The 24952-nt window shown below is 35.4% G+C and overlaps 1 protein-coding gene across 1 annotated transcript in view; it reads right to left on the bottom strand.

Annotated features, from left to right (window-relative positions):
- SOBP (sine oculis binding protein homolog) overlaps positions 1-24952 on the bottom strand; it is a gene marked incomplete at its 3' end in the record, with an annotated part of 163819 nt that overhangs the window by 41844 nt on the left and 97023 nt on the right. Inside the window, exon 5 of the mRNA XM_081329155.1 lies at positions 9885-9980. Within this exon, the coding sequence (XP_081185281.1) occupies positions 9885-9980 (96 nt within the window). The remainder of the gene's footprint in view (positions 1-9884; positions 9981-24952) is intronic.

Genomic DNA, 24952 nt, shown 5'->3' with positions numbered 1-24952 from the left:
ATTCAAACTTCGTTTTTCTTCTTCTACAGTTTGGTGGATTTGCAGTAGCCCTCTGCCCCCTATTCTTCTTGGCAGGTACAATCTGTTGATGTCACTTCGTCGATGTAGAGCATGGTGCATGTTCAAAAGTTTACACGTTTTCCGGTCTAGGTGTTCCAATTCGGCCAATGTCCAGTTGATAATTCCAGCTTGGTAGCGTATCATTGTGACTGCCCATGTATTAATGGCTTTAATTATATTTCTACCATTCAGCTTTGATTTTAGTATTTTGCGGACTCTTCTGATGTATTCCTTTTGTGTTGACTCTTTGACTTATCTGCTTCCAATATGCCTAGGTATTTGTAACCGTCATCCTTTGCTAGTGCCTTCTTCTTCTTCTTCTTCTTCTTCTTCTTCTTCTTCTTCTTCTTCTTCTTCTTCTTCTTCTTCTTCTTCTTCTTCTTTTTCTTTTTCTTTTTCTTTTTCTTTTTCTTTTTCTTTTTCTTTTTCTTTTTCTTCTTCTTCTTCTTCTTCTTCTTCTTCTTATTCTTATTATTATTCTTATTATTATTATTATTATTCCCAGGAGCTATAAGGCATTTTGGTACTGGTATATTTACCTTACCTACATGTATATACCTAAATGTATTTGTACTAGTATCATAGAACAGCTGTTTTTGCCAGAAAGGAAAAAAAAGATTTGAATTAAAAACTGCTGCTTATTTATATTTCTTAATCTTTCTCCATGGTCTATAGCAGAGATCCCCAACCTTTTGGCAACAGGGACCGGTTCCGTGGAGAGAGGTTTTTCCGCGGACCAGAGGGTGCGTGGTTTGTGTGCTGCCTGCATCCTGCGGATGGGGCTTGGCTTGTTTGTGCAGACCAGTTGCTGGCGTGCCATGGCCTGGTACTGGTCCACTGACCGGGGGTTGGGGACCCCTGGTCTATAGTACAAACATGTTGGATTTTTTTTTAGCCTCCATAAGCAAGAAGTGATAAAAGGCTGCAAACTGGAAAGTATCTACCAGAGATTAGTGGGCCAATGTTGGAAAACTCAGAGTAGCACAGACTTTCACAAAGCTTTGATACATATCAATTAAAAAGGGTTCAGCACTGCCCTGCCAATCTAGTTGATCTGAAGTAGGAAGGCTACTCTAAGAGAGGCAGTCCCAAAAGTTAAGAAATCCAATGCAAAGTACCAGATTGTAAAGAATGAAGATGGGCTGGAGCCAGGAAGAGTTAGGGAGCTGAGAATCCTTGAAGCAATTAATCCTTTGAGAAAATAAAAGAACAGAGCTACAAATTATGATTATGATCCAAGTGAAAAACTAAAGTATAACAATTTGTACAGTATAGCTTAACAGAATATTTATTAACTATGACAAAATGGACAGAAAAATGTTGCATATACGACTGAAAGATGCCAAAGCAGAGCATGTTATCTGTTGCAAGGAATTAAGGTCAAAAGAATTTCAAAGTATTATTTATAAGAATTTGCTTCTACCCATTTTGTTATACAGAAGAAAGAGTGGGTTTATCTGGAGCATATAGTGGGAACGAGGCCCGTGAGAAGTAAAGCAAGAAAACATAGGATCAAGAATGAATGGTTAATGAACAAGCATGGATTGTATGGACTGAATATAATAGTGATTAGTGAGGAAGTATGTTGAGATGGTTTGCTCATACAGTATAGAGAAAATGAATGAGGGTTGAATTGAAGAAGAAATACATGGAGGAAGTCTGGATGGGTCATGAGGAAGGGAAGACTAAGAAAGTTCCAAGTCCATAAGATGGAATTAGGATGAGTGCTTTAAAAATAAATTTAAGGAACAAATGTCTGAAGCATGTATGGCTATAAGGATGGTTTGCAAGAATAGAAAGGAAGTATGGCATTGGTGTGAACTAGACTCATTTAGTTTTCTTTTACTTTTTACTTTTTTTGTTTACTGCTATTTATCTTTTTCAATGTTTTACATAAAAGCAATAGGCATATTTCCTGTTTACCTTAAGAGGGAGTAGTATGATAATTTGTATCGTATATGTATTTTAAAGTATTGTTGGACTATCTTTAGGTCCTCTCAAAGCTGCTTACTTAATTAAAAACAATAACAATATATCAGTTGCAATACTACATTGCTTCAGTAATAGACAATCAGCCTCCAAAAATGGTATAACAGCAAATAAAAACCATCAATCTAAAATACAATTTAAAAATACAGAAAATAAAAACAAAGGGAAAGGATCTTCAGCTTTTTAATTGGCTGCAAAAATAAGGCCTGATAGATCATTATGGAGGAGTTAGGCTGCTGAAAATGCCCTCTCCATTCCTTAATCATTATCAATTTAACCATCATTGGTGCCAAATAAATGAGAAAGAGCACTTTCACTGACCTATAAGTATACATAACGTATGTACAGAAAGAATTTCAGAATCTCAGAACTAAATATGTCAACCATTGCATCATCTGGGACTTTCAGAGGTTCTGGAGTTATGGCTGCCATCTATTAGTATCAGATTTGGGGACAGTATTCTTGTTCTTATTATTATTATCATCAAAGTTAAAAACTAAGTGTAGAACAGAAATAAAGGAACATAAGTCATGTAATTAATTATGTAAACTTACAAACTAGGAATGTTACAAACCAGGCAGGATTGGAAATATTAGAAATAGTTTGTCATACTTCCAAACCAATTTGAACTATAATTTGAATATATTTTTTTCTAAATTGTTAGTTATTGTACCCATTTTTGTCATCAGCAAATTTGTTGTAATCCACCCAAAAATTTTGCTTCAGGAAGACTTTAAAAACTGAAGAATAAATAAATATATTTGATCGTTTGTTCCTTTTTTTATAATTCATTAATAAACAATAGGGAATCTAGGGTTAAGCCACCTGTAACCTCTTTTCAATTTAATGCCCTAGTGATAAGCATGCTTTGAATTTTTGTTTTCTAGACAGTTTTGTAGCCGTTTAACTGTCATGCCATCCAGTGAACATTACTGAGCCTGCAAATGAATCTGTCATGGTATATTTTGCTGAAGTCAAGATATAATATCTTTACAACATTCCCACAGTCAATTAAGAAAATCACCAGGCTAAATTCTGGTAAATTACTGCCATGGTTTCAAAGTAATTAGTTTTTTATCTTTATCTTTATCTTATCATATCAAAATTATGTATTTTATCTTTATGATGTTCTCTAGAATTTTCCAGTCAGCATTTTTTTTACTAACTCTTGATATCACTCTTCTGGCTCTTAAGTTTTAAATTAATCCAAAATAAATAGGTATGCTGACAGTATTTCTATAAGTTTTGAGATTCAGTTGTGGCTCTTCATACTTGCCTGATTGAATGTGTATTTTTTGTTGGAGAAGCCTGAACCAAAATAAAGGCTGAACAGGTCTGCCTTTCCTCAATTACCTGTAAATTTTCTTTTCTTTTCTTTTTTAACATAAAAGAAGACATTTGCACTCTTTTCAACCCAATAGAATGCTGGATAGGAATTTATGCAGAGGGGTCAGAATCCTGCGTTTCTGGCACCACCTGTAAAATTCCAGGTTATCTCTCCACATTCTACTTTGTAACCCAGTCCTCTTTCCCATTTTCTATATGCCTCCTGCTTTTAGGTATTTTTTAACGCCTTCTGTATAGCATTGGCTTCTTCTGTTATCCTTTTCTTTCTCATTGCCATTTGGCAGCTGTGCTTTTACAATAGTATATTTTTCTTGCAACTGTATTTTTACTATCTCCTTCTTTGTGAAAGACTACACATTTTCAGCTCCCGTTCCCATTAGCTTCTCCTGCCATGAGACCCTATTGTTTTGAGTTTATTATACCCACTTTTTTTAAAGTCCATATTTGATTATGCTTGGATCCAAACAGCCAGATATTTTTTTCCTGAAAATTAGATAAGAAGCATTTTGCATGAATGTGGAATACATTTTGTCTGCCTCAATGAGGCTACTTTTTGCATACTTTATGAATTTCATAAAATAGTCTAATGTTCAAAAAGTAGGAAGAAAACGAGCAAGCAGGTGTCTTGTTTAAAAACCACACAGCAATGCACACAATTCTCTTTCCAATCATTCTCTCTCCGAACAGGTTTTCAAATTAAAAAATCTTATTCACAGGTAATCTAGTAATTAGGTAGACTAGCTGAACTTATTTTATTTGGAATATTCTGTCTGTGATAGTTGCTTGCTGCTGTTTTGTCTTTTTTAGTAAAATCTTTTTTATATCTACATATTTGATTCCCTTGGCTCAAAAAGGGAATTCAACCCTTCTTAATATGTGAGGTTGCCTGATTGCCCAGCTACCACTTCTCTTTCACGATAAGCACCAGTTCGGTCGTGCTGGTGTTAGAATCAAGTGCATCTTTCTTTATCCTTCATGAATCTGGGCTGAAGGGACAAGTTCTCAGTGAAAAGCGAAGAATTGGCCATCCAGATTAATTTGGAGGTTCTGCCCGAATGTAACAGTCTACAGTTAGTCCTCGATTTACGACCTCAATTGAGGCCAAAATTTATCTAGCTAAGTGAGACATTTGTTAAGGGAATTTTGCCTCATTTTACAACCTTTCTTGTCACAGTTATTAAGTGAATCGCTGCAGTTGTTAAGTTTGTAACAAGGTCGTTCTGTGAATCTGGCATCCCCATTGACTTTGTTTCACTTGAATATTTCACTTGAATGTTTCACTTGAATATTTCACTTGAATATCCTTGGATGAAGCAGTTTGCATGTATTATATTATTAAATATGTACCAAAATGATTGCAATTTTCCACAACTGCTCAGAAATATTTTTATAGTAGCTTTTATTTTGTCCACACTATTTTTCACTGTTTTCCTCTTTGGTTTCCTTCTCTTTTTTCTCATAAAACCTTGGTGGAGCAGTGGGCTAATGCCTCCTTAAGTAACACCAGCTGCCTGCAATTAGTGCAGGTTCGCATCCCACCAGGCTCAAGGTTGACTCAGCCTTCCATCCTTCCGAGGTAGGTAAAATGAGGACCCAGATTGTTGGGGGCAATTAAGCTGACTTTGTAATAATGCCGCTTGGGGTGTGTGTGTGAAAGCCCTAATAAGCAGGCATATACATAGAATGAAGGCTACTGCTAAGCTTGTAAGCCGCCCTGAGTCTTCGGAGAAGGGCGGGATATAAATGGAATTAAAATAAAATAAAATAAAATAAAACAACTGGATTGATACCACTGCTTAGTTATAACCATGCTCACCAGATTTAGCACTCTCTTTGCCTGCAAATAATGCCCCTTTTTTATATTTTACCCCACTATTAAAGATTTAGATCAGCTGATAAATAACAGAAAACAATGTTCTTAGTACAGGATCCATAAAATACATTTACCAATGAATCAAGTCACAAGGATTGTCTTAATCTTTGCTATGAAATATTTCTGTTACATGCTCATTTGCTATTTTTATCATGTGACACTAACCATCAGGAAACCCAATTTTCCAAATGACCGACTTCACTGGTAATTCATAAAGATATTTCTAAATCCTCAGTGATTCAGGCATTTTAACTGCCAACTATAATATCTGGTTTCTTATGTTCTGTATTAAATATTATAGCATATAACTCATTTTGGATTTATAGTGGGAAATCAATATTGTAAAGTAGTCTCATAACTGCATAGTGGAATTTCTTTGTGGCTATTTTCATCAGCCAAACTGTAATTTCTATGGATTTCCTAATAAATAGCCCAGCCATATTCATGATGGGAATTTGTTCAACAGCAGCTTATTCTGTCTCCTAATTATATCAAGCTTTTCTAAAAAAAAGTTGTACAGTTCTATGTAACACAAAATATATTCTGTTCGGAAATAAAACTTTACAAACATATGTTTCCTACTGGTAAGTTTACAAGTTTAGAAATCTGTACAAGTACTTAGGAATTAATTTTAATGCATGTTTGTGGTCCAGAATATTAATATTCTAGCCATCTATTCATGTTCTTTTGGGACCTTGCTAACAAACAACTTCCATCAGTGCTTGATTCTTCTATCTATCCTGGCAGCATCCTTAGAGCAGAAACATTTTCCAAACTAAAGAGGCTGCACTTGCTGTAGAAATCCATGCTGGAAAGTAGCCTTAAAAGCCTGAAGCTAAGAAAGCACTTTTGAGTCTGAATGTCCAATTTTCTATGACAGACTACTATAAAACGTACCCTGCAGTGCATTTAAAAAAACACCAAGGATTTCCTAGTAGTTGTAAAAGTTTTGTTTTTTTTAATCTCTCCTTCATTTGAAGTCTTAAGCTGTCCCTCAACATTATTCTTACATTTCCAATCATCCAAAATGACATTGCTAACAAAGATGAAAGTATGTACAGAAAGAAATTTTTAACTCTGCACCTTTCACCATTGGCCATGCTCGTTAGGTTATTAGACACTGTAAATTAGCAGACTATGGGAAGTAACTAAAGTATATTTCCAAAATAGATTGGATACATTCCACATTGGCTCTGCACCTGTGCTTGAATGGATCTGCATTCAAACCTATAATTAGTCATGTATTTTATTTTATTTTTTTAAAAAACATAACTAGAACTAGCATTCTTACATCAAACATTTTTAGGAAGTACAACAGTGAAAGCGTAGTTATTTTTTCTGGATATCTACAGTAAGTATATCTATCTATCTCTGTCTGTCTGTATGTATGTATGTACACATGCACATACATACATACACAAGCATGCTAATTACAAGAGACAATCCCTTCATAAATCAAAATTTATGGATGGGGTAGCACTATTCCAGATAGATTCGGTGTGCGGTTTGGAGGTCCTTCTAGACTCCTGCTTGAAGAGTAGGTGGCACCTGTGGCTAGGGGAATCCTTCCACACCTTTGGGTAATGTGCCAGTTGCGCTCACTCACAGACTGGGATACCTGCTCACCGTCACCCATGCCCTTGTAACTTCCTACTTAAATTACTGCAATGCATTCTACATGGGGTCCCCCTTGAATAGCATTCAGAAACTTCAACCGATGAAAAATGTAGCTGCACAGGTAATAAATGGTGCCAGTTACACAGCACATGTAACATCATTACTTTGTGAGCTGCACTGGCTGCCGGTATGTTTCTGGATGCAATTCAAGTTGTTGGTTATCACCTTTAAAGCCCTACATGGCTCAGGACTGAGACACGTGAGGTACTAACTTTTCTCAAGAGTTTCTACCCACCCAATCTGGGGTTCAAAATGTGTTAACGGCCCCGTTACTTTACTACTAGTTGATTAATCATCATAGCTGCTGTTGCTTTTTGTGGGTGCTTTTATTGTTTTAATGCTTTTTAAAATTGTTTTAATTGTTTTATAATTTTAGAATTGTAAGCCACCCAGAGTCACTTGTTTGAGTTAGGTGGCTATAGCAATTGAATGAGTGAATGAAAGAGGGAATGAATGAATAAGTAAATAAGTAAGTAAATAAAATTATTTTTTAGGTGACAGCTATTTTTAGATTCATATTTTTCATGCGGTGCTTCAAGAATCAAATAAATTATTTATCTGATGCTTTTATGCAGTGCTTGCATACTGGATTCATTCTTGCATTCTGTTATGCATGAAGTCTTTTCTAGTGCATGTCTCCTTTCAGTGAGAATATGAAATATTTCAGAGTTTCAGGAAAATACAAGGCTTTAGTGTTCTTAAAGTAAGTTCTCAGAATCACCCAATTTATCTTTTTTGTAATCATTTTGTAGACAGTAGGGCTCACACTGAAATTGACAAAAGTTTTCTACTGATTTAAATAGGAGGATGACAGAGACCCAAATCCATATTTTAAGAATACTTTAATTACAAAACTATACAGACTAATTTGGTATGGGTAGAACTGGAAAAGGCAACTAAAATATATCATCTATACCCAGTGATAGGAAAAAAATTAACAGCATATGTTTATATAAAATATTTTTATATTTCTGACTTCCTCATTTGAAACAATTCTCCTGTGTGTAGGAAAACATTTCCCAAGCATGGGTGATTCCTGTAATTTTCTGAGAGGAAAATACTAAGAATACTAACATCAAATGTTTCACTGTATTTAAAGCACTAATATATTTTTTTAAAAAACCCTTTCAAATGACCAGATGCTGTGGTAAAGTGTTTTAGTGAAGGGAAGTCAATAATTATATTTTAATTATTAAGTAATATGCTTGTGTGTACAAATAATGTTTAAGATTAATTCCTAACAGAAGCAATTTAAAAGCATTCTGTGAACAAAATTTGTTGAAAATACAGATTTGCAAAACTAGTAATTTGAGAAGGCAGATAAAAAGAACAGCATGATCAGGAAAGGATACTTTGAAGATTCTGTAACAACAATAGGACCAGAATTAAGTGTTTCCAATGGACAGAAATACAGTAATTGATATAATCCTGAAGAAGTTAACAGTGCAATACCATATATGTTTACTCAGAATTAAGTCCCACTTTGTCAACTGAATGTTACATTTAGCAAGAATGCTGCAGTTTGAAAGCACAAAACATCACTTGGATATTCCTGATATAAAACTCAAGATATGAAAAGATAATTTTGGGTAAGACACCCCTTCTCATTCTTGCCTGCTCCAAGAATAAGATTATAAATCATAGAATATTGTGATACTACTTTCATAAGATAGATCAGTTAGCACTCAGCTAGATATAATGCTGAGTTAAATACTATATTTTATTCTTTTGTTATGTCAAGCATAGCTCAACATGATTACAACTGTATATCCTTCAATTTTTAAAAATATTAACATTATAACCAAATCCTATGAATCAGAGGAAGGAACAAATCTGGAATCCTTACCGTACATCTACCAGTCTCAATAAAATGCTATATTTCTGCTATCTTCCTTTTTTCCCATTATAAAACAAAATTACACTCCCTAGCAAAATAGTTGTTTTGTCAAACTGTTCAAATTTCACTATTGATATAGGGATCCTTTAAATAGTTCAACGCAATGGGGGAGAAACAAAAACATCAACAGAATAGTAATTGTACAGTCATCAGGATCTTCCTTTAAATAAATGATCATTCATTTTCTATTTGCTTTAACTAAACGAGAAATATTAAAGCCTGCAGCAACGATTGTTACATTTTAATCAAAACTATTAAAAACTAATCATTTTGTTGTACAGAAATATAACATTCATTTATATTTACTGTTTATTTTGCATGCAGCAAGTGCAAAAATGAACAGCAAATTAACCCTGCCTTCGAATGGATCTTTCTTCACGGCTGAGCTGCTATAATCTCTCTTATGCCATGTAAACGTTCTATGCTCCTCCTGAGCACTTCGCTGAATTTGCTTAGTCCCCACCAAAGAAAACAAGAGTGATTTAGTGTATTTTTTCAATATATTGGGAGAATAACTGAAGTGTAAAGGGAGGACCATGTGTCAGTGTGGCTGAATGTAATTTTAATGTTACCTAAACACAATGGCAGTGTTAAAAGTTAAAAAGGGAGAGACAGAGAACAGAAAATGACTGTCATTTAGGTATCATTTCTCTCCCTTCCTCTCTGTTTTAAAGGTCTTTTACTATCAATTCTTTGAATGATTTTCAAGGGATACAAGTGTGTGTTACAATACCAAGCAGACTTACTAGGAAGTAAGCTCCATTGAACTCAGTGGAACTTTCTTCTGAGTAAACATTCTTCAGATGGCACTACAATTCAATTACAAGGACATTTTTATTCTATAATAAAAGATTTGCAAGCAAATTGAGAATTCAGACCTGTTTGACTATAGCAGACTTAGCATTTCCAACTGGTACATGGTATTTTTTTAAAGCTATAATACTTCATAATGTATATAATCATGAACAAAAGCTTTTTCAAAAACTGTTTTCACTGTGCTAAAGTAACAAACTAGACTTGTTGTAAGTATATTATTCTTACAAGTAGTTCGCAGTTATTCTTGAAGGCAAGTCTTGGAGTTTCCTTAGCATAGTGTTGCTGGGGAAAATTTTCAGCATGTCCATCTTCATCTCTAGCCTGAAGGGAAATATAATGGCCTATTTAGGGACTTAGAAATAATGGAAGAAAAAGAATAAGCTAAATGCATAACAGCTCAGATCATTAAACAAACGGGAATTTCAAATACAACAGTAGTAAAAAAATTCTTATATATGCAGTATTAGAACTTTTGAGTGCTCATTACACCATTAAAAACATGCAAATAGACTTTGGTGTAAGAGTTAAAGATTAGCAAAGAAACAAGCCCCAGAATGAAGTATTTCAGCTCTCTGTTCTGAGTGTTTAATAGCACAGTATTACTCATGTCTATTCAGATGTAAGTCACGCTGAGACGAATGGGACTTACTTCCCAATATATGTAGGATTAGAAATCTTAAAATTTTCAGTTTATTCCCAGTTTTGGTGCTTCAAGGATTATATTACGTATATGCTATAGGTATTTCACCCTTTGGAAATGTTCAACCAATAACATGTTTCCAGATTAAACGTTTTAAGAAATATTATCTGTTGTGCTATTTTTTCTAATAGCCGTTGTATTGCATGGATTTCCTCTTTTTTATGTAAAAAATTGGAACCAGGTTGTCATTAAGTGAGGGCAATTAAATATGTTAAAATATTTAAGAATATAAACTGAAAGTTATGGGTTGTTTTGATCTAAACAGTTAATTAACGAAGCTGAAGTTTAAATGGGATAAATTAATGCAATTCCATTAGCAACTCTACTGCTTGCTTGCAGCAATTTCTTCTAATCTGCAGCATATTCTGGTTTAGAGTTAAAGCAATTGAGAAGTAGGAGGAAGGAGGAGTGTCAGCAGCATGCTCATTACACCCTTCATTTGGATGACACTTGCACTCTGTTCCACTCTCATCTCATCTAATCCCTGACTGTTCGCTCTCCCTTTCTCCCGGTTTCCTGAAATTCACAGCTGAGCTGTCTCCCTCACATATGGCTTGCATATAATTATGCATATTCACATTTTACACTGCATTAAAATGATGAGCTTCTGGCTTCAGGCCAGCTTATTTGAATAAGACCCAGTGAACTTGGGAAAAAGGAAGGGGACGGGGGGGGGGGGTAGAGAGAGAGAGATAGAAAAGCCATATAGCAAGCAGCAGGTAGTTCTGAGAAAGAAAGAAAGAAAGAAAGAAAGAAAGAAAGAAAGAAAGAAAGAAAGAAAGAAAGAAAGAAAGAAAGAAAGAAAGAAAGAAAGAAAGAAAGAAAGAAAGAAAGAAAGAAAGAAAGAAAGAAAGAAAGAAAGAAAGAAAGAAGAAAGAAAGAAAAAATCTACATGGTGTATTAATCAAGAGCATCTGTGAAAATGTTTAATACGTATCTAGTTATCTCTGACAATTCTTAAGCTATTCCCTTTTCTTAATATTGTGTGAACTATTTTCATGTGTCATATTTCAGAGTATTTAACTTCTACTGGCATTGGCATTATAAAACATATCTGTCCCTTGTACATTTTATGTCTTCCTCTTTTTTTTGCTTTCAAAAAAGCTGCCATTCCCCAGCTAAGAGGCAAAGAGGTTATCTTGGATTGGAGTATCAAGGGTACCAAAGTTTAGCAAACTATTCAAGTCACTTAAACATATTTCAGTTTTTCAAATCTTCTGAAGTTCCAGGCTGGTATTAAAAAATAAAGGTTTACGGAATGTAATTATATAATAAATAATATATAATATTATTTGACTCCAACCTGAATGTTAGGAAATTCAAAATAAAATTCCCTGTAATAATAATGGAATTCTATTAAATCCTTCAAATTAAAAACTATAAAATTCTTCACAAACACTCCTATCTTCTAAATCCTGGTAGCAGTAGGCATTAAGAAGAAGTAGCTAAAAAGATTTAGGCAAGAAGAATGTTAAAAATAAAAACAGCAGGGTCCCCTGGCACCTTAAAAGCTAACGATGTTTATTGCAGCATACACTTTCATGGCCTAGAGCAGTGCCAGCAGACAAATACAGCTATTTCAATTTATAAATGTGATTTACTGTTTCTTTCATATAACCTCTTTGGGCCAAATTACTTATGACAGGCAGTTCCATAATACTTCCTTCCAATATTTTAAAGAGAAAACAGACTGGAACATTGAGAAACAGCTGGAATCTCTAGATTGGGCTTGGTCTAAGTCTCTTGATAGAGCAAATAGCAAGGGTATTTTTAGTTAATAGGCACCCTAGTGTAAGTGGACTGCAAAATAAAAATTAAGAAAAGGAATCCATAGCTTGTAGGATAACCTAATGATTATAAGTCACATACACGAGCAAATTTTAGAAACAAACACTAAATTAACAAACAAATGAACACTGGGATAGAATTAAAAACTAAAACAGTTTTTATTGCTGAAAAATCAAGCTTTCGTTGGCCAACTGCCAACGTCATCAGGATGGAGATGCTGGGGTGGGGAGATTCCGTTTATACTGTTGGTGTCTGCACTCTGCTCATGGAGCATGCTCAGATCTGTTTGTTGAGGTCTGCCGTATTTCTTTGAGTTGTCGCGCATCCGTTTTTGGGATGTATTTGTCTCTGGGTATCTGTTGTTAAAAGTGAATTGTTTATAGCTCCATGTGTTGTAGCCATAACCCTGGTCATTGTCCGTGTTCTCATGCCAGGGATCTTAAATGGTTGTTGCTCTTCTTCCTTGTGTTCGACATTGCAGAGTGGTTGTGTGCTGGTGCAACCTTGGATTTGATGCAATGAGATAATTTGTGAATTCTTGCGCTGCACTAAATAAATATTTACATCAAGTTTTCCTACTTTCTTAAGGGCGCAACTGATAACAAAACCAGGAACATCTTCAACACTGGATTCTCTGTAAACTAAGTTACTAGACAAACTTATGCTTATTTCTTCCCTCAATTCTTTAATATCTTCTCCTTAAATAATACTCAAATCTCCATTTTAATCTTGTCATAATAGTTTAATACTTTTCCATGCAATCACATACCTATTCAAAATTATTGTTGTGCAAAATTATTGTTGGAAAAGTAGCTTGAAAATGTAATTTTGAGAAGCCAAATTTCAAGAAGAAAAGCATTGATCTAATTTACTTAGAGCCAGGGTGAATTATTATGCAATCTCCATGAACATGCCTTCAAACACGAACTGTATGAAACGTGACATCTGATATAAAAAAGTTCTTGCTGACAATAGATAGATAGACTGTATTACACCAATTCTGTAACTGTGGCATACATCAAAGCTCAATTCAAAATTTTAATTTTTGGTAATTAAAACACTTAAATTATTTGAGTCCAGGTTATATGAAAAATCATCTCTACTCTTCTGTATCTGGGCATTTGTTAAAATGATCACAGGAGGAACTGCTGTTAAGATCTGTAAGATAATAGCCAACAATCAAATTATCTTGTTTACAGTATTCCTTATCTATTTTTTATTTCATAGTATGCTTTAAGGCTGTATTTAAAATCCTTTTATCTGGAAGTAAGCATCACTGAACTTTGGAGGACTTAATTTTCAGGAGATAGAAGAATTATCCTGGAAAGCTTTGGATTTGGTTTATTTTTAACTGATTCGTCTTGATTTTTTTAAACCAATCTTTGGGGGTGTCTGATATTTACGCTGGATAGTACTTTTTTTTTTACTGCTAAGCTACTTGATAAATTTTGAAAAGCAGCTAAAATGCATTATTTGAGAATCACGCCCTCTATTCTCCCATCCAGATTCCACCCCAAAAAAACCAAAAAATTGACTGTTCAAAACATTTGGAAGAGGTACGTAACGTTAGATAAACTACACTCATGTGAGCACAGCATAATGCTCTGGTGTTTTAATGCAGCTGTATCCTCTGAAACCTTTGGCATAGTTGCTTTGGCGGACTTTCTCAGTTATCTCTAGATGTTTGCACAAGTTCAATTGTTTTGGTTCACAGGCAGACACAGCTGAAATGTAGTTTGTGTATGTATGCATAGGGAAAGAGTTCAAAAGCATCTTCACTAAATTTTCTAAAATATGTAGTTGCTTCTTTAAAGAAAGATGCATACATTGAGGCAACACAGGCTTCTTTTTAGAGGAAAGTTTTGTTTGTCTGGCAGGGAGTAGTTTTAAAAATGTTAAACCAGATATTTATGCTTATTAAAAACAACAACAGAAGGGCCAAGCACAAATTGTTTAGCAGCTGTAATTTGATTCTTATTTTCAGACCAAAACATATTTGAAAAATACAAACACAGATTCAACAAAAGATATATTTCTGGTTAATGTTAACTATAATGTTTCTCCACATTCATACAGCATGGTTTTAACAAAAAGGATTTGCTAATTATATTAAGTAGCTGTACAAGATGGGGCAAGGAGTGGCTCTTTAACAACCTATAGAGGTTCAATGTGTTGTGTGAAAATACCTACTGTGAGTTATAAAATAAGAGGACATGTCTCCTTATGGATTAATGATTAGATATAAATTTGGAAATAAAGATTTTGCCCAAAAGATCACAAGAGGACTGTTTCTCATTTGCCACCCACATAAAGCTTTAAAAAAAACCATAATGAAATTTCCATCTTCTAACCTGCATAAGGTTTCCGGGTTTAAGAGAAACATACAGATAAAGATTCAATAATTATTTGACAGATCATTAGGCCAGTAAGGGTAATGTGCCATCATATGCATAAGTTTCACATTAGAACAGAAGTGAGTTCTAGATTGATTCCCCCCCCTTTCTGAAACAGTGGCCTCTGATTATTAGCATAAATAAAAGAATGCCAGAATGTGTAACTACATATTATCGTATGTCCAGATTATATGGCTCTTTGAAAGTATGTCTTTATAGCTGTGGTACCATTTTTGTGTACCTATTCTGGGTTGGAAGAAGACTATTCTGGTCACAGTTCAGTACTGGAAGAATTGTTCTAAGACTGAGAGATTTCTGCAAAGATTTATGTGTTTCTTTCTATATAGAATTCAAAGGCATGTAATCTGTGTGTCACATCATTTTGATAACTCTTGTACTCATCAAAATGTCTCTTATCTCACTCTTTGAGATATGCAGATGATATTGGTTGTTTGTTTTGAATATATCTTCTATAACACTGAGGAGCCTTGGTGGAGCAGTGGGCTAATGCCTCCTTAAGTAACACCAGCTGCCTGCAATTAGTGCAGGTTCGCATCCCACCAGGCTCAAGGTTGACTCAGCCTTCCATCCTTCCGAGGTAGGTAAAATGAGGACCCAGATTGTTGGGGGCAATTAAGCTGACTTTGTAATAATGCCGCTTGGGGTGTGTGTGAAAGCCCTAATAAGCAGGCATATACATAGAATGAAGGCTATTGCTAAGCACATTGGTTTGTGCTTAAATTGTAAGCCGCCCTGAGTCTTCGGAGAAGGGCGGGATATAAATGGGATTAAAATAAAATAAATAAATAAATAGACATATACTTCATCACCAAGCAAAATAATCTCACAGTTTTGGGCATAAATATATAGACCAGTGTTTTTCAACCCTGGCGACTTTAAGATGGGTAGACTTCAACTCCCAAAATTCTCCAGGCAGCATGAGAAACACTGTGTTGAGAAGTACTGATATAGACTATATCATTTTTTTTAATTTTTAAACTACAGTTTTAACAATTAATAGATCTAATTTAATAGATCCTCTTAAACGTAAGTCTTGATTTTTATTGCAACTGGTCTACAATGTCGTTATTGGTGTTGTCATAATCTACGATCCTGGCTATTTGATGGATTGGCTATCTCCAGTGTCTGCCTCACTGATTTGGACAGAGTGGGGGGATTCACTACCCCTTCAATTAAACAGTGTCATTTTTGGGACCTAGGAAACATCATGTCATGTTGCCTGCCCGTCGAGTTGCCAGCCTTTCCCTGAAATTTGTGTGGCTTCCATTTTGATGGCGTTTTGGAGGCCTTAAAGACCTGGCTTTAGTCCCAGTGCCTGGGTTAGGATGACTGATGGAATTGCTGGGTGCATGATATTTGTTTTATATGTTGATCAGATTGGCCAACTTTTTATTGTTTTATGTAAATTGATATGTTTATATTGCCTTGCATTATGAGCCACCCAGAATCAGCTGGGTGGCACCTAACAAACCTAGAAATAATCTATAATGATACTAAAGGTAGCTAACTATAGGAAATAATAAAGTATTAAACAGCCAAATGAAACATATATGGAAATATGGCTAGAACCCTTTAGTGTCTTCTTAAAATTACCTAATTGTTAATTATCCAGTTGCTATATGTATAGAATCTTGGTGTGCTGAATATGTATGATTGTTCTGTGTTTGTGCATGTGTATGTGCAGATATGTTTGTGAAACAGACAACTGAGAAACTCAGTATAAATTGTGATGTGCCTAATTATCTACCAATAATCCTTCTGCCTCATAAAGTTATTGCACTTTTCTGGCAAGCCTCCAGGGACGACAGGGTCCTTAGCCTGATTTTATGGATTAACCTTCAGATCTCATTATAAAAATGAGCTATAAAAATTAACATAATTGAAAACTAATAAATAGTACCCCTGTCTTTCATTCTATCAGTAATGCTTTCAAACACCAACATTATGGTAATGGATAAAATAAATTATTTTCTGGATTACTGTCTTCTAGGCTTTTTATCCTCCATATTATTTGAGGGGAAGGGGGGAGGGAAGGGGAGAGAGAGAGGGAGACGGAGAGAAACAGAGAGATGCCTGTCTGTATGTGTGAGTTCTATTATGTTGGAATGATATAGTTTTTCTTTAAGATTTTTACACATAATCTCTGATAAGACTAAGAAATCACCAGTCAAACATTGGCAGACATCCAAGGCCTGTCAAGAGCACAGCTTACTATAAAATACTAAAAATAAAGAGATGAAATAAATCAAATCATTTCTCTGATGAAAAACAAACACAGCATTGTTACTGTCTTCTATATTTTAGGGGCTTGTTTACTTTTTTCTGATCAATTACTGAATCAAATTTATACTAAAAATGTCTAAATCTTAAAACCGTGCCAATTTTTATATTACCATTCTTCTTCCTGAATGTCAATTTTTGCATATTATTATAGAGTGCTGAAATGTATGAAACAAAATAAAAAATATAGGAAATAATAATCTAACAGAATATAATGCAAAATGTATTTGAAGGAATGTATGAGAGTCCATCCCCTCGCTATGCTAATAATTGTGGTTTTTCTTAGTTGCTGTGTTTATTTTAGTACATGTGGGTTTTTTTACATTTTAATATTTTTAGACATCCAGACTCATTTATTGAGCTGGACAACCCTATGTCTTGATTAAATAAAGAAATAATAAAAATAAAAATCTATTGCATAGGTTCTAACAGGCTTAATTGATATCTTGGACAGAAAATAGTAATATAATCAGCATTTTTGTCAATAATTTCCCTTGTTTTTATTCCTTATTTTATTATTTATTTTAAAAGTCACATGCACTTTTGAGGGCCGAGGAAATCATTCTCTCTTGTTCACTGTCAAGTGATAACACCGTTGCTTTTAACAGGTCCATCACCAAACAGGAATAGGACGGAATGATACAAATGAAAATCTTGCATAGTGAGAAGAGGGAAAATGTCCAAATATCCTGACAGTCAAGGGAACAAGAAAAGTATATTGCTTTTTCTTAACATCAGGTGTTTAACAGGATAAGAGGAGTACAGTTAATTGGAGCTCAGCAATTAAATTTATCACCATCACTGATCAAAATTGAATTTACCTTCTCTTGGGCTTATCTCTTTCCATGAACCTGGCCATATTATCTTGTTCAAAATTAATTTATTAAGACTTAAGTAAACTTTCATGGAGGCTTCTATCTTTTCTAGGTTTGGCAACTAATTTTTCATCACAATGCAGATCATTGTATGTATCACAATTAAGGGAATCACACAATCTTTTGCTTTTATTTTAAAGTACCATTAATATTTTCAAGAGCTAAGTAAGCTTGTGACTGGAAAAAATAATAAGGCAAAAGACCAATCAAAAATCCATTCCCCTCTTTATAGTTCTAGATTGCAGCTCCCATGTAGCAATGAAAACTGCAAGTGCAGTTTCTTGAGGTGTTAATGTATAAAAGATGTCACACTTTATTGTCCACTCAGTAGATTGTCAGCTTTCTGTTACTTTTCAGAGGTGGCAACAGAACTGTATTTCTGCGAATTGTATGAAATCTGCCCTAGTGGTGTTTCAGCCTTCATGACAATAACAACTATCTTATCCTTTGTCTGAACAGAGCAGCATTGGTGAAAACAGACAACTGATTAATTCACATACTGTATACTAGCCATAACACTCTGGTTTTGCTTCCCACTTAGCATAATATATGAGGCCAATCCCTATGACTACTAGCCAGGGTTGGGCTCAGCATTATGTATGCATCAATAAATGATCATTAAGAGAAACAATAGCTTACTGTGAAATGTGAATTCAGCCACTATTTCCTTCCACTGTTTACTTTATATGTTGAGATACAGGTAGTCCTCGACTTATGACCACAACCGAGCCCAGAATTTATGTTGCTAAGTGAGAAATTTGTTAAGTGAGTTTTGCACAATTTTACGACTTTTCTTGTCACATTTATTAAGTGAATCACTGCAACTGTTAAGTGAATCTGGCTTCCCCATCAACTTTGCTTGTTAGAAGGTCACAAAAGGGGATCACATGATTCCAGGACGCGGCAACTATCATAAATATGAACCAGCTGTCAAGCATCCGAATGCAAGTCACATGACCATGGGGAATGCTGCAATGGTCATAAGTGTGAAAAATGGTCATAAGTCACTTTTTTCAGTACTGTTGTAACTTTGAACGGTTACTAAATGAACTGTTATAAGTTGATGACTACCTGTATCACCTGTTTAGAACAGACTGCATTTGCCATTTAAAAATTAGGCATTGTTGCCCTGTCCCCCAGGAGTCAGCAAACAAAATATGAATCTAGGAAATGTTTTCTACATTCACTCATTGCAAACCTGGGAATTTGGCATTGATCTTCCTTACTTTTTGACAAGTAATTTCTTTCTCCTCTCATATTACATACATGCATATAAACAGACACTCTCTTGACAAAAAGGTTTCCGGGTCATGGCCCAATGTAACTTATGAGATAGAGAATCTGTTCTATATAAAAATAACTGTACCTTATGCATACACTGTATCCTATCTCAGGTTTTTTGTTGATCAGTTATGATTCTTTGGTGAGTAAAAATAGTTAAAAGTCTAATGGGAGTTAAAATTACAGATGACATGAATTATCATCTGTAATATTGTCATTTGTTGCAGTATTCTGCAATCAAGTAAAATTTCATCGTTAACAATGAAACTACTAAGTGCTGCTTCTCATTGCAGTAGACAGCCACATTTTTAAAAATCTTCATCTGATTTTAAAAATCCAGGTGTCCGTTCTTTTTGCTGACTTCCAGCACTGAAGGATCCTTGGTGAGTGTTCTTGCAGATGTTTCATTACCCAAACTAGGCAACATCATCAGTGCACCATCATCGTCTGCAAGAAAACAACCAAGCTCAGAGAGCACCAAAGACCCTTCATTTCAATCCCAAACTACAAATATTCTGCTTTATTACTTCCAGCACTTTTGTTCTCCCTCTCTCTATGGTTAAGTGCTAAGAAAGTAATGAGATTTATCGTAACATTACTATTAAAGGTATAGGTTGTACATAAAATCCCTTGCAAAAGTATTTCTTTTCTGAGGGAATCATTTATAATACTAAGATATTTAAAGCAGGCTTTAAAAAAAGAGAAGCAATAGCAAAAATGATTCATCTGGTATATATTTTAAAGGAAGGGCAAAATAAATTGTAAACAGCTCCGCATTTCAGCTTTGGCCCAATGTATTCTATCAGATGTAACTAATTCCCAAGTTATAAAAACGTTTTTGTGTGGATGATGCTGCCCACTAATTTCAGTAAAACTAATTGCAAATAAAAATATTTCATGTCGTAGATTGTCACAGACTTACATAGCCTATCAACTTAAATTGCCGTTGCTACTTTAAATGAGGCTGCAACTGTGATGCATCCCATTCACTGAAAAGGCACATGGCAGGGAATAAAGCCCAATCTGCACTTCTGAAATGTGCCCAAGATTTAGAGATGATGATTGTTCTTTCAAACATTAATGGATTTTTGAGAGTGAACTTTATGTATTCAGTTTGCCTATGTGTTAAATGTTCGGCTGCTTTTCATAGCAATGACCTCACTGATTTTATTATTCTGTTTGTTAAATGGACATTTCCAATCTTAGGGGGAAAAAGAATCAGGGAGAACTTTGCTAAACTGGGAAATGGCATCAAACCACCTCTGTAAATGTCATTATAATCTGGATTAATTTATCCTTGTAGAAACCACAATAGTTTTTGGCACACAAAATACCATTTTTGTTTAGTTTCTTTTGTTTCTTCTGGCAGCTTTGGTTGTGCAATATTACAGAAAAATGTACACTACTCTTTTTATCTGGTGGGAATATAGTGTAATATTTAATGCATATTTTATATCAATACATACTGCTTTATTTCAAAATGCAGCTATATTACAAATGCATACAAAATGTAATGACTTATGTGAAGCGCAACATACTCAAAAATGGTAACTCTACATTTATTAATGACACAAACCATTACTCTTATCTCTAACAGAAAACAAAAATCCAGAATCAGCTAACAAAGTTCTTATCATATTTTTTTCTGTATAGCATTTATTAATCTCCTATAGGACAACAAAAAGTAGTAATTGACATAAAAATAATGCATAGCTTTCAGCTACAAGCATGTAAATAAAAATTCAAACTGTGTCTCAGATTCTTCACTTCTATTCCCAAAAAACCATAATAATTTCAACAACTAGAATAAGTTGACCAATTCAATAAAATGCAGAAATGTCTACAATTCCTATGCTGTCTTCTTTATCAGCCTACCTAGATAATTTTTAGTGACAAACTAGACAACCCACGACTTTTTGGATCATCCTTTCAGAGATATTTCCTTACCTAAACAGAGAAATAGAATGACCACAGGTGGGAACAGAACCAATTTCTAATTTCTTGCTGGCTTCCCCAGTGACTTGCTTGCATGAAACTGGCAGTGAGTTTGGTAATCACTCTTTTTTCTCCTTAGCTGATGCCACTTTCCCAAGAGGAAGGGGAACAAAGGGAATTGTGGATTGCAAGAAAAACTACACCCCTTTTCCTCATCCTGGCATTTCCCCAAGGTCCCCCTTCCATCTTCCCTTGTGCCACCCAACCTACAGGTTTCTAAGAAATATAATGAGAAATTGTGGTGTCATTGAAGTGGCCACCACTTTCCCAAATTTCATTCCCATCAGAGTCATAGATCCCAACAAGTTAGCCCACTTCAGCTACCTTGGTTTAATCACTGTTGTCCTATACTTTCCAATTTTGCCCACATGAAGGTTACAAGCAAAGAGACATGAGGGTTTTGGTAGACAGATAATAAGCATGAAACTTAAGACAATATTTTTAATCATGAATGATAGGAGTGAAATATAGGCAATATCAGGCATGAAACATAGATAATTGTGACAGTCACTCATACTCTAATTATCTCACAGAACAAATATTACAACATACTCTATATGGGGTTGCCCTTGAAGACCACTTGTAAGATCAACTGGTCCAGAATGCAGCAGTGTCGGCAATTATGAGCTAATTTAATGAGGGCTTAACTGACCAGGTTTTCAATTTAGTATGCTAATATTTTTTTTCAATTTATGCATGTCCTCAAACATTCCTGATTATTCATGGCCTTTATCTTAGTTTTGTAACCTAAAGGCATAAAAGTTTATATAATGGAGCATTCACCAACTCGTAATTCCTCTGATACAACTGGGAAAATAACAGTAATATCTATGTTAGTGAGTATAGGGGGTTAAATAATCAAGTGCATGAATGAACTTAACAAAAGGGAGACCACTTTTCCATGAATCAGATTGGTAAATATATGTCCTAAGAACACAGATGAAGGAACTATAGTATTTGTAATGTAGTACATACATTACAAATACTGTAAATGTTTGATCTAATGTGAAGAACGTAGAGCAAAATAACCATGAGTGTTTAAAAAACTGCTTTCAGAAATTATGCCTGTCACAGTCCATATCCACACAGCCTTTAAAACAAAACAAAGCAAAACACCTTTCCTAATATTCATCTGCCAATGAGAGTTTGGCTGTAGAAGAATCTGACTAAATCTCAACCTTGAACAAAAAAAATAAAATGAGACCAACTACATCATCTTCAACCACCAGTCTAGGGAACACTCTGCTGAAAAGATGATGGAGAGGTTTTGTGTTTTTTTTTTAAAAAAACCCTTCTGTTGTGGAGTAGAGGGGGAGAGTTTGGCAATTCTAATTCAGCTGTTTTCAGTCCTGGATTTTAGTAAAGGTAAAGGTTCCCCTGCACATGCGTCCTAGTCGTTTCCAACTCTAGGGGCTGGTGCTCATCTCCGTTTCAAAGCCGAAGAGCCAGCGTTTGTCCGAGGACGTCTCCGTGGTCATGTGGCTGGCATGACTAGATGCCAAAGGCGCACGGAACGCTGTTACCTTCCCACCGTAGTGGTCCCTATTTTTCTACTTGCATTTTTACGTGCTTTCGAACTGCTAGGTTGGCAGAAGCTGGGACGAGTAACAGGTGCTCACTCTGTTATGAAGCACTCAGGATTCGACCCGCCAGACTGCCGACCTTCTGATCGACAAGCTCAGCGTCCTAACCCACTGAGCCACCATGTCCCTGGATTTTACTTTATATTTAATGTTTATGCCAAGTATCAATTACTCTATCCAGATAATTAACTCAATATGTAGATTTAGATGTTACTTTGAATCTCTCTTGAAGTGTATTATTTTCTAGAGAAATATTCCGTTTATCAAATTGTGAAATAGCCCTGTAAAAACCAAGGTTTTTCAAAAGTTTGTAACTCTAGTTGTTTCTAGGGAAATATTTTATGAACTTCCCTTCTAATAAGCACTTAACAAGATTTTGTCACGAGCAGTTGAGCAGACTATGTCCTGTTCCACAGCCTAATTAGTATATAGTAGCAATATTATTGTCATTACTTTTTATACAGTAAATGGAAAACATGCTGTAATATATTTTTATATAGTTCATCAAAATGGATATAAAAACTGGTATGTGTATAATTAAGCAGCTGGATCATCAATGACTGTGACAAAAACTACTTTCTTAAAATTCTAAGATATGTATTCAGACTTTGGCTTCAGTTCAAATTATGGTTGTTCTCAGGACAAATGACTCAGTGGATCATCTCAGTTCCAATCACATTACCTTGTAAAGTTAAATGTATTAATTTTACGGGCATCTACTTTCTGGTAAAATTTCATTCATGGACAATAATATCTTTTTAGGGCATACTAAAATGCCCAGTGAAAAATCACTTTAACAGCCAGACGCCAACATCCATCTACAGTACTGCCTTGTTTTAACTTTGATTTTGTGCTCTTGCAAAACAGAAGCCATTCCACTCAACAGGTGATGCAGGAAGATCCACTATAGCACCTCAAGTAAACGAAGGGTTACCCAATAAAGGAAAGATTATATATCAGTTCCCCTTCATGGATTACCGCCTTGTCGTGGCGAAGGGGCTTGCGTAATTCAATGAAGCTATGAGCTAAGCCGTGCAGGGCCACCCAAGACGGACAGGTCATAGCAGAGAGTTCTGACAAAATGTGATCCACTGGAGAAGGAAATGGCAACCCACTCCAGTATCTTTGCCATGAAAACCCTATGGACAGTACCAAAATGGGGTCACGATGGGTCGGACACGACTTCACAGCTAACAACAAATATATCAGTTGTCCTAGGATTAGGTTCCCCTTCATGGATTACTGCCTTGTCGTGGCGAAGGGGCTTGCGTAATTCAATGAAGCTATGAGCTATGCTGTGCAGGGCAACCCAAGACGGATAGGTCATAGCTGAGAGTTCTGACAAAACGTGATCCACTGGAGAAGGAAATGGCAACCCACTCCAGTATCTTTGCCATGAAAACCCTATGGACAGTACAAAAAGGCAAAACGATATGACGCTGGAAGATGAGCCCCTCAGGTCGGAAGGCGTCCAATATGCTACTGGGGAAGAGCAGAGGGCTAGTACTAGTAGCGCCAGAAAGAATGAAGCGACTGGGCCAAAGCCGAAAGGACGCTCAGCTGTGGATGTGTCTGGTGGTGAAAGGAAAGTCCGATGCTGTAAAGATTTTTTCTCCATAGGAACCTGGAATGTAAGATCCATGAATCAAGGCAAGCTGGACGTGGTCAAACAAGAGATGACAAGACTGAACATCGACATCTTAGGTATCAGTGAACTAAAATGGACAGGAATGGGTGAATTTAATTCAGATGACCATCAGGTATACTACTGCGGGCAAGAATCCCTCAGAAGAAATGGAGTAGCCTTCATAGTCAATAAAAGAGTAGGAAAATCAATACTGGGATACAATCCTCAAAATGACAGAATGATCTCAGTTCGAATCCAAGGGAAACCATTCAATATCACAGTAGTCCAAGTCTATGCCCCAACCACCAGTGCTGAAGAGGATGAAATTGACCGGTTCTATGAAGCCCTACAGCACCTTATAGAAGTAACACCAAAAATGATGTCCTTATCATCATGGGGGATTGGAATGCTAAAGTAGGAAACCAAAAGATAACTGGAATAACAGGGAAGTTTGGCCTTGGAGTACAAAATGAAGCAGGGCACAGGCTGATAGAATTTTGTCAAGAGAATACGATGGTCATAGCAAACACTCTTTTCCAACAACCCAAGAGACGGCTCTACACATGGACATCACCAGACGGTATACAGTAGAGGTGACAAATAGATTTAAGGAATTAGATCTGATAGACAGAGTGCCTGAAGAACTATGGACAGAGGTTCGCGACATTGTACAACAGGTAGCAACCAAAACCATCCCAAAGAAAAAGAAATGCAAGAAAGCAAAATGGCTGTCTGAGGAAGCTTTGCAAA

Source organism: Vipera berus (genome assembly GCF_964194415.1).
Source record: "Vipera berus genome assembly, chromosome: 1".
NCBI classification, from domain to species: Eukaryota; Metazoa; Chordata; class Lepidosauria; order Squamata; family Viperidae; genus Vipera; species Vipera berus.
The sequence above is the reverse complement of the archived record's forward strand: the minus strand, read 5'-3'. Positions and strand labels throughout refer to the sequence as shown.